The sequence below is a fragment of the Hemiscyllium ocellatum genome, chromosome 48 (genome assembly GCF_020745735.1).
Source record: "Hemiscyllium ocellatum isolate sHemOce1 chromosome 48, sHemOce1.pat.X.cur, whole genome shotgun sequence".
NCBI lineage: Eukaryota > Metazoa > Chordata > Chondrichthyes > Orectolobiformes > Hemiscylliidae > Hemiscyllium > Hemiscyllium ocellatum.
In genome coordinates this window covers 5,572,884-5,584,268 of record NC_083448.1, presented here as the reverse complement: position 1 = coordinate 5,584,268, position 11,385 = coordinate 5,572,884, and the positions used below count along the sequence as shown (strand labels likewise).

Sequence of the window (11,385 nt, the reverse complement as noted above, 5' to 3'; positions counted from 1 at the left end):
GTAACTAGGGAGAGAATAGGGCACCTCAAAGATCAGCAAGACGGCCTTTGTGTGGAGCCACAGAAAATGGGGGAGGTCCTAAATGAATATTTTGCATCAGTATTTACTGTGGAGAAGGATATGGAAGATATAGACTGCAGGGAAATAGATGGTGACATCTTGCAAAATGTCCAGATTACAGAGGAGGAAGTGCTGGATGTCTTGAAACGCATAAATCCCCAGGACCTGATCAGGTGTACCCAAGAACTCTGTGGGAAGCTAGAGAAATGATTGCAGGGCATCTTGCTGAGATATTTGTATCATCGATGGTCACAGGTGAGGTGCCGGAAGACTGGAGGTTAGCTAACGTGGTGCCACTGTTTAAGAAGGGCGGTAAAGACAAGCCAGGGGACTATAGACCAGTGAGCCTGACCTCAGTGGTGGGCAAGTTGTTGGAGGCAATCCTGAGGGACAGGATGCCCATGTATTTGGAAAGGTAAGCACTGATTAGGGATAGTCAACATGGCTTTGTGTGTGGGAAATCATGCCTCACAAACTTGATTGAGTTTGTTGAAGAAGTAACAAAGAAGATTGATGAGGGCAGAGCAGAAGATGTGATCCATACGGACTTCAGTAAGGCGTTCGACAATGTTCAACATGACACACTGAATAGCAAAGTTAGATCTCATGGAATACAGGGAGAACGAGCCATTTGGATACAGAACTGGTTCAAAGGTAGAAGACAGAGGGTGGTGGTGGAGTGTTGTTCTTCAGACTGGAGGCCTGTGACCAGTGGAGTGTCAAAAGGATGGGTGCTGGGCCCTCTACTTTTTGTCATTTACATAAATGATTTGGATGCGAGCATAAGAGGTACAGTTAGTAAGTTTGCAGATGACACCAAAATTGGAAGTGTAGTGGACAGCGAAGAGGGTTACCTCAGATTACAGCAGGATCTGGACCAGATGGGCCAATGGGCTGAGAAGTGGCAGATAGAGTTTCATTCAGATAAATGCGAGGCGCTGCATTTTGGGAAAACAAATTTTAGCAGGAGTTATACACTTAATAGTAAGGTCCTAGGGAGTGTTGCTGAACAAAGAGACCTTGGAGTGCAGGTTCATTGCTCCTTGAAAGTGGAATCGCAGGTAGATAGGATAGTGAAGGCGGCATTTGGTATGCTTCCCTTTATTGGTCAGAGTATTGAGTACAGGAGTTGGGAGGTCATGTTGCGGCTGTACAGGACATTGGTTAGGCCACTGTTGGAATATTGTGTGCAATTCTGGTCTCCTTCCTATCAGAAAGATGTTGTGAAACTTGAAAGGGCTCAGAAAAGATTTACAAGGATGTTGCCAGGGTTGGAGGATTTGATATACAGGGAGAGGCTGAACAGGCTGGGGCTGTTTTCCCTGGAGCGTTGGAGGCTGAGAGGTGACCTTATCAAGGTTTACAAAATTATGAGGGGCACGGATAAGATCAATAGGCAAGGTGTTTTCCCTGGGGTCAGGGAGTCCAGAACTAGAGGCCATAGGTTTAGGGTGAGAGGGGAAAGATATAAAAGAGACCTAGGGGACAACTTTTTCATGCAGAGGGTGGTACGCGTATGGAATGAGCTGCCAGAGGATGTGGTGGAGGCTGTTACAATTGCAATATTTAAGAGACATTTGGATGGGTATATAAATAGGAAGGGTTTGGAGGGATATGGGCCGGGTGCTGGCAGGAGGGACTAGATTGAGTTGGGATATCTGGTCGGCATGGACAGGTTGGACCAAAGGGTCTGTTTTCATGCTGTACATCGCTATGACTCAAAGACCTTCTTGAACCGCCAGTCTTAAAATCCCTACAGTGTGGCAAGAGACCATTTAACTCATCAAGTCATCACCTGATCCTCTGAATAGAATCCCACTCTGACTTAAGGCCCCTTACCCTATCCCCGTAACCATGCATTTCCCATGGCCAATCCATCCAGCCTGCACATCCCTGGACACAATGAGCAATTTTGCATGGTCAACCTGCACTTCTTTGGGCTGTGAGAGGAAACTGGAGTACCCGGAGCAAACCAGGGAGAACAGACAAACTCCACACAGACAGTTGTCTGAGGGTGGAATTGAACCTGGGTCCCTGACACTGTGAGGCAGCAGTGCTAACCTCTGAGCCACCATCCTGTCGGTGTGGTGTAGGGACACCCACGTAGTGCTGTTTAAGGAGGAAGTTCCAGGATTGTCATCCAGCCACACCAGAAACAATGGTGAAGCCTTCTCCCTGATGTCTCAGTGCGGGCGAAGGATATCGGGTTTCCGAACTCAGGCAGCAAGAGCGGCTCAGACCTTTGAATATAGGAGTTGGGGAGTCATGTTGAGATTGTGCAGGACATTGGTAAGGCCACTTCTAGTCACCCAGTTTTCCCAGGATGTTGCCAGGAATGGAGGGTTTGAGTTACAAGGGGAGGTTGGATAAGCTGGGACTTTTTCACTGGCGTGGAGGATATTCAAAGGTGACCTTATTGATGTTTATAAAATCATGAGGGATATCAATAGGGTTCGTAGTAGGTAGCTTCTCCTTAGGCTGGGGGATTTCAAGACTAGGGGGCACATTTTTAACTGAAGGAGAGAGATTTTAACAAGGCATGGGAGCAGATTTTTTCCATTGATGGTGGTTTGTGTGTGGAATAAACCTACTGGAGAAATTGGGCACAATACAATATTTAAAAGCCATTTGGATAAGTACACAAATAAGAAATATTTGGAGGGACAGGCAGGCAGCTGGGATTAGTTTAGTTTGGGATTATGGTTGGCATGGACTGAAGGGTCTGTTTCCATGCGGTCAGACTTTATGAAACTGAGAGGGATGCAAGAAAGGGCGAGGGGTGGAGGTGGGAGAGTGGTAGGAGATGGTGTTGTAGTGGGGTAGTGCTGGGGAAGAACCCTTAGAGGTGGGCAGCTTGCAAAATCCTTCCTGGGCTTTGTATTCATGTGAGGCGGGGAGGATTTGCGAACAGCAATCCAATGGCATGTGGGATTGGGGGGGGAGAGGTATTCGTGACCAACAGAGGGGGCTAGTCACTCGCTATTTATGATGAGCAGGATTCCTCAGCTTCAGAAGAAGGCAGAGGCAGTGCCGAACACAGGGGTAAGAGCTTCTCCAGCCAGCCTCAGAGGGAGAGAGCAGAATCCTGGCATCGCTGAGTCTGATCTGAGAGGAGAGGGAAAGAGCTCAGTTCGTAAGTTAATTGACTTCTGCATTTATTCCATCGTACTGAAATATTCCAGGGGGAAAGCGAACGGCAGGTTGCATACACTCTTCCCAATAAAGAGGCAAATATGTATCCGTGTTCTGAGAATACATCACCAGGGCATGGGTACCACGCAAATGCACCTTTGTCTGTCCGATTTCTGTTTAAGCTGCAGAATAATTTGAAGTCAGTGATTGATTCTGGAAATGAGAAACCCCCCAAATAAAAACCCTGAGTGCTCACATTAACTCATGAACGTTCAGTCACTGAATATCCGTTATTATTTGAGCCTGCTATTTTGGGACAAGTTTCAAAATTGCGTTTGCAATGAATATTAACGTGTTGGTTAGACGGTTTGTCAATGATTCATAAAGGCTTTTCTCATCTGCTCAAATTAAAAGTGATTGCCTGTTGAAATCAGCTTTCTTGGAAGCTGCAGATGTAGGTTGAAATTTAATAAAAGAAAGCAGAGATTATGAATAGTTATGAAAGCAGCAGGGTTTAAATATTGAGTGGGACTGATACATCGATCATCTCATTGAACAGGAGACCTGGATTCAGCTGAACAAAAAAAGGGCTTTTATCACATGAAGATGAATTGCAGGTTAGCTCAAAGCTAACGGATTTCGGTGTTAATTCCAGAGCCCAGTTCCCCGACCCCACTGTTAATATTTAAAACCTTCAGAAAATGCCTCTTCCTCTAACTTCCAAAGAGCAATCTCTTCCTTTTCTTGTGTTTCTGCAGGAGACTGAATGAAGTTGTAATATTTCATCCAAATTAGAGCCGGGGAGAGAGAGATTGAGAGAAAGAGAGCGAGAGATCGAGAGAGTGAGCTGCAAAGGAGAAGATCTGTCACAACACAGAGGAGAGAAAACAGGAAGAAGTCTTCAGGAACAACTGATTGGGACAGGCGAGAACTGAGATTGTTGAAGCTTGCTCTCAGGTTGGGGAAAAAGCAAAGGGGACCAGAAAATATTAAGTCCCAGCTGTCGCAAAGCAGCCAGAAATTGAAATATTCAGACTGGTCAGTCCTAAGTATTTAATAAGCCTGTGGCAACTGCCCACACGGACAGGTGGGTGGCTGCGGTCATGTTGTCCATATCGACAGAGAGCTGGAGCTTGTACCCTGCAAACACTACCAGTTATCAGATTGCATTGGCGGACGGTGCTAACAGTTCCTCACAGTTCACTGGCGTCGAGCTGCTGCAGTCGTTCAAGCCCCTCATCATCCCCTGCTACGTGCTGGTGGTGTTTGTCGGTATCGTCGGGAACTACCTGCTTCTCTATGTCATCTGTAAGACCAAGAAGATGCACAACGTCACCAACTTCTTCATCGGCAACCTGGCCTTCTCCGACATGCTGATGTGTGCCACCTGCGTGCCCTTCACCCTGGCGTATGCCTTCCACCCACGCGGCTGGATCTTCGGCAAGTTCATGTGCTACTTTGTCTTCCTGATGCAGCCGGTGACAGTCTACGTGTCCGTGTTCACGCTCACCGCCATCGCCGTGGACAGGTAACAGCAGGTTTTAACATTGAGATTGACCCCCCCACCCCCTTGGCACCATGTCACGTGAGATGGCTGGACAGACGGCCCTCAGACCATGGAGCAGTAGTGGACCATTCAGCCCATCGAGTCTGGGTCTCTGGATCATGGGCCCAAGGGCTTCCCTTTCCTGTCTTTTCCTGGCTTTTCTCCATATTCCTCGGTTCTCCTTCCAGATTAAAAACCTACCTTGGCCTTGAATACACTGCATGACCCAGTCCCTACAGCTGTGGTAACGATTTCCACAGATTCACTCCCCACAGAGAGAAGAAATTCCTCCTCATCTCTGTCTTCAATGTTCGACCCTTCACTCTGAGATGACACCCTCTGGTCCGAGACCCTATCATGAGGGGAAACAACCTCTCCACATCTGCCCCATTAAGTCCTTTTAAGAATCTTATACAGTTTCAAGAAGGTCTCTTTTCATTTGATACAAAAGGATGTGGTGTGCGCGTGTGATGTACAAAAGTGATTGCCATGAGAAGGTCAGTCTGATTAAAATTCAGAATCCTCCATATGAAGGGAAAGCAAAACCCATTCAGTGCAGGATTACAGGATTTTACTGGGGTTTTCCAGAGGCGAATGTGATATACCAAACTGGTCACTCCATTGATTAGACCAATGAAAAGTTAACTACCATCATTCCCCACTCAATGTAAAAATCAATCCTACAACTTTGGATCAATGTCCCAAGCAATGGGTAAAGACCCCACTCGTCCTACTAAGTCACTCCTCATAAGATAGTCCTTCCATACCTGGGATCAATTTAGTGAATCTTCTCTGATCTGCCTCCAATGCCAGTCCACCTTTCCTTCGATAAAGGAACCAAAACTGTTCCTGGTTATTCAAGCTGACGTCTGAATAGTGCCTTGTATAGTTTTAGCAGGACCTCCCTACTTTCACACTCCATTCCCTTTGAAATCATAATGGCACTTTCCATTGGGCTTCCCTGTTACCCACCGAACTTGGCAGGCTAGCTTTGGGAATGCCAATCATCTTCCCTTAATGCCTCTTCATCAACCGTCACCACCGATGTTCAGGAGCAACAACAGGTACCATCTACAAGATGCACTGCTGGAATTCACCTGAGGCAGAACCTTCCAAACCTACAACCACTTCCATCTAGAAGGACAAGGGACAGCAGAGAGCACCTCCTGCAAGTTCCCTCCAAGCTACACTGTTCCTTTGTCCTCTACTTCATATAGGATGAACTACATCACCCTTCTTTCCTTGACTGTTGCTCCTTCAAAATCCCGGAACCCTGCCCCCTGCCAACACCACCGCAACCGTATCTACACTGCACCACATGGTCCAAGAAGGTATCTCATCATCACTTTCTCAAGATCCTACAGGGTAGGTGCAAGAAGGAATTTTCTACTGGGCAGAGAGAGGGGAAAGCTAGAACTAGGGGCAAAGTGACAGAAATAAGAGAGACAGAGGCCATTTAGGAATGAAACGAGAAGGAATTTCCTCACTTATGGTGTGGACCATTGCAATTCTAAAACCCAGTGGACGGTGGAGATTCTGTCACTGAGATTATTCAAGGCAGAGATTGATGGATTTCTGAATAATTCTATAAGGGGACAGTGAGACAGAAGGTTAGCCATGATCTCGTCAAATTGTGGAGTCGGCTGACTGGCCCCTCTTCCTGATTCCATTTTTCCTGTTCGTGGTCAGGAATGGGCAGTTACTGCTCGCAAACGTATTCATGAGTCTTTACGCTGGAATTTTAATTGTTGACGTAAAGTCATGGAGTCCCAGAGTTGCACAGCACGGAAACAGACCCTCCTATCCAACTTATTCATGCTGACCAGATATCCTAACCTAATCTAGTCCCATTTGCCAGCATATACCCATCCAAATGCTTCTTAAATGTTGCAATTGTACCAGCCTCCACCACTGCCTCTGGCAGCTCATTCCATACACGTATCACCCTCTGCGTGAAAAAGTTGCCCCTTAGGTCTCTTTCCCTTCTCACCCTAAACCTATGCCCCTCTAGTTCTGGACTCCCCGACCCCAGGGAAAAGACCTTGTCTATTAACCCTATCCATGCCCTTCATAACTTTATAAACCTCTCTAAGGTCACCTCTCAGCTTCTGACGCTCCAGGGAAAACAGCCCCTCCCTCTAGCTCAAACCCTCCAACCCTGGCAACATCCTTGTAAATCTTTTCTGAACCCTTTCAATTTGGACGAATCTGACAAATGCATTTAAATTGGAGCAGGTTTCATCTTCAAACAAGATGCAGAGGCAGACTAATGCCTGAAAGTGAAAATCACAGCAGAGACTTGTTTTAAAGTGTTGAACATGCCATCTCTATGCACTAATGATGGCTTGGTGTGTAATTATGTTGCCAGTGACTCAGTAATTTTTCCTTTCTGCTGTGACAACATGAGATTCAATGATAACGAGGTTATCGTCGCCCTGTCAGATTGCCATTGATCCAGTCAGGGTCAAAAGCTTCACCTATTTACTGAAAACAGATACAGGGGTCTGGGAGGAGGGCAGGCAGAGAACTGGACAGCTCCCAAGAGCTGGACAGAGCAGGTCAGACCTTTCCTTGGAAATTATAAGTCACCGGCTTCACCTTAATTTGAGTATTGAGGCCAATTCTGGGATCTGCTGTTTGGGAAAGGTGTGTAGACCTTGTTGGGGTCGGGGGGTGTGGGTGACAGAAACAGACTGAATGCTACTGGTTCCAGGGACAAGAGAAAGTAAGACTGTGGGTGACTGGAGTAAGAGTATGCCATTCTATCTTCCAGCATGGAAACAGAACCTTTGGTCCAAATTATCCATGCTGACCAGATATCCGAAATTAATCCAATCTCAATTGTCCTCATTTGGCCCATATCCTTCTAAACCATTTCTGTTCATATACCCATCCATATGCCTTTTAAATGTTGTCATTTTACCAGCCTCCACCACTTCCTCCGGTCGATCATTCCATACTTGCATCATCCTCTGTGTGAAAAAGTTACCCCTTAGGTCCCTTTTAAATCTTTCTCCTCTCACATTAAACTCATGACCTCTAGTTCTGGACTCGACCACCCCAGTGAAAGGATCTTGTCTATTTACCCTATCCATGCCCCCTCATGATTTTATAAGCCTCTATAAGGTCACCCCTCAGCCCCGACACTCCTGGGTAAACAGTCCCAGCCTATTCAGCCTCTCCCTATAGTTCAAAGCCTCGAACACCAGCAGCATCCTTTTCTGAACTCTTTCAAGTTTCACAACATCTTTCCTACAGCAGGGAGACCAGAATTGCACACAGTCTTCCAAAAGTGGCCTAACCATCGTCCTGATCTCCCAACTCCTGTACTCAGTATTATCACCAATAAAGGTACCCGCATTTTACTTCCCCCTCCTTTTATTTATTCTTGCATGGGAGCCATGCAGATAAGGCTGGCAATGAGCTGCCTGTCCCTGACTTCCCTTGAACTGAGTGGGGGAGGCAGGGATGGTGAATATTGGCCACATCACTGCGGACCTGGAGTCACATTTAGCCCGAGACCATAAAGATATGGAGGGTAGATCTCTCTCCCTTGAAGACTGAGACTGAATGGTGTGGAGTTTTTTCTTTAATGGTCACCTCTTAATGCAGATGTGGTTTTTTTTTTAAAAAAATAAAATTGAATGAAGAATTTCGCTGACGCTGGGATTTGAACCCGCGTCTGCTGCATCACCAATCCGGTGACGTAAGCAACGTGACACCCTTTCGGCCACGCCGGTAACCACCGAGTGAAGAGGTCAGTTTGCAGTCTGCCCCACACATCCCTGTGGCCTGGTAAAATATCCAAACATCCAAACATCAGCCCTCTCTCTAAGGGTTGAGGGTCTTCCCTCCCCCTCAGCGGGGGGGGATGCTGTAGCCGAATGGGGCAAATTTCCGCGGGGCCGTACGCCACCAAACGTTTCCCCGGCGGCCGGGAACGTTCCGGAAGGTCACGCCTAGCCCTGTGTCCAGGGAGTGAAGTGGTGAGGCTGGGGTGTGGGGGGTGGGGGTTGGGCGGGGGTGCTACGGGCCCTCTTTCTGAGCGGGTGGTTTTGGCTGGCGGTCATGTCAGAGTGTGTGATTTAAGGAGCGAGAGGAGACCCCGTTCAAAGGCCCCCTCATCTTAATGTTCCCATAAGATGGTTGGCCTGCCTGACAGTGACCTGAAACACCCCTCACTTCCCCAAGCTGTGCGCTGACTCCCTCTTAGATAAAAGACCAGCCCGAACATGACCATCAGTCTCAGTCAGGGAACTAGGGCTCTACTGAGAGAGAGAGAACCTCAGAGTGGGACAAAGAAAGCCTCCTCATTCTTTTCCATGATTTATTTGTTTGAGGGATGTGGCCAGCATTTATTGCCCCCTTCCTAGTTTCTCCTTGAGAAGGTGGGGGTGAGCTGCCTTCTTGAATCACTGCAGTCCACCTGCTGTGGGTTGACCCACAATGCCCTTAGGGAGGGAATACCAGGATTCCAACTCAACGACACTGATGGAACAGCGGTATATTTCCAGGTTGGGATGGTGAGTGGCTTGGAGGGGATCTTGCAGGGGATGGTGTTCCCTTGCTTGTCCTTCTAGCTGGAAGTGATTGTGGGTTTGAAAGGTGCAGTCTGAGGATCTTTGGTGAATTTCTCATCCCTGTCTTAAATGCTTTTGAATCTGCATCCCCTTGCACTGGATCCCACCAGAAATTCTGTCAGCCTCCACCCTTGGGAATCCTATCCCTCAGCAGGTCACCTCTCATTGTTTGTTCAAAAACTGCAGTCCGATCTGCTCAACCTATCGCAGTTGGAAACCTCCTTTCACCCGAAACCTCTGAGCTGCTCCAATTGCGAAGGTGAGACCATAAACCTGGGTGTCTGCTCCACCATTCGATGGCCGATCTGATCATCCTCAACTCTTACTCTCCTTCTTTCCTCCGCCCATAACCCTCAGCTCTCCTTCTTGATTTCAATCTGTCTTGGCTTTGAGTATACCTCACGACTCAGCCTTCCATAGATTCAGTCATCTGTCTTTCTCTGGTGTTACACCCTCTGGTCCTGGAGTCTCCCACATGGGGAAACCAGATCCCATCAAGTCCCCTGGGAATAGTTTGTGTTTTGATAAGGTAGCCTCTCATTCTCCTGAACTTCAGAGGCCCAATCTGTCCCTCCAAAAGTTCAGAAGCACTGAGTCGGACAACAGTGTCCCCTTGTTCTGTGTGTTCTCCCTCCACGTGAGTCTTTGCTGATACTCAGTGCCTGCCTTTGATCCGTCAGGTATTACGCCACGGTGCACCCGCTGAGGAAGCGCATCTCCATCGGCACCTGCACCTACATCCTGGCCGGGGTCTGGCTCGTGTCGTGCGCACTGGCGGCTCCGGCTCTCGCCCACACCTTCCACATCCGGTTCCGAGACCAGGACCTGACCATCTGTGAGGAGTTCTGGATGGGGCTGGAGAGGCAGCACCTGGCGTACGCCTACAGCACCCTGATCATCACCTACATCCTGCCACTGTCCGCCGTCTCCCTGTCCTACCTGCGCATCACCCTCAAGCTGAGGAAGAGAGTGGTGCCCGGCAACGCCACACACGGCCAGGAACGGTGGGAGAAGGTGCGGCGCAAGAAGATCTTCCGGCTCCTGGTGCTCGTGGTGGCGGCGTTTGGGGCCTGCTGGCTGCCGCTGCATGTCTTCAACATCATCCGCGACATCGACATCAGCCTGATCGACAAGGACTACTTCAACCTGATCCAGCTGCTGTGCCACTGCATCGCCATGACGTCGGCCTGCTGCAACCCTTTCCTCTACGCCTGGCTTCACGACCGCTTCCGGGCCGAGCTGAAGAGGATGTTCGCCTGCAGGAGGAAGATCGCACCTGCCAACAACTGCATCGCCGTCAGCGTCGTGCTGTAGGCCCGTCAGGCCTCCTTTGGCCTGGATGGGTTCGGTTGGGGGTGGGGGGGAAGGTCAGGAAGGGGGGGGGGTTCTGCCGTCAGCAGAATGGTCGATCCTCTTCCAGAACGTGTAAGGGTTGAGGTTGGAGGGAGGGAGAGGAGGGGTGGGCGGTTTGGGTGGGGAGTAAGCTCTCTAGACTCCAGGCTGACAATAAAGGGGTGGGTGGGAGGGAGGTTGCCAATTTAGCGTTGGGGGCGCAGAGAAATACTAACGGTCGAGAGCACCCACACCCACCAGCCCACCTCCCGAAGCTGCAGAACATTTGGCGTCACCCGTGTCTCAGTCTGTGTCGCTCGGTATCACACGTTGCCTTTATCCTCAGGGTCGGGATTGGGGGGAGGGATTCGGGAATTTAAGTGCACAGTGTGGGACGGGGATGGTGCCGCTTTTATGTCGGGGAGGTGGGGGAAAGCCAAAGAAGATGAGCGAGCGAGCGAGAGAGAGCAAGAGGAGGATTCACGGGACAGGGTTAGATGGAGAGGTATAGCACGGCAGCCAGGAGGCTGAATGGCCTGCCTGTGTTGTAAATACTACACACAATCAGTGAACTGCAGTGCACTGTCGGCAGGGGGCAGGAATGCGCATGGCTTTTCCATGAAACAGCTCAGTTTGTGAAGCCTGAAACAACATTCCAGTCGTCTTTTTCATTGCATCAGATCAGTTGCTCGCCTCTAGAGGGTGCAAGGGTACTGAGGCCAACTCTGTGAAATG

The 11,385-nt window shown here is 48.9% G+C and overlaps 1 protein-coding gene across 1 annotated transcript; it reads left to right on the top strand.

Annotated features, from left to right (window-relative positions):
• Window positions 1-4,295: 4,295 nt before the first annotated feature.
• Window positions 4,296-10,632, top strand: LOC132836898 (prolactin-releasing peptide receptor-like). The gene is made up of 2 exons (XM_060856465.1): window positions 4,296-4,720; window positions 9,999-10,632. The coding sequence occupies exons 1-2, from the start codon at window positions 4,296-4,298 to the stop codon at window positions 10,630-10,632; spliced, it is 1,059 nt and encodes a 352-aa protein (XP_060712448.1).
• The last annotated feature ends 753 nt before the right edge of the window (window positions 10,633-11,385 follow it).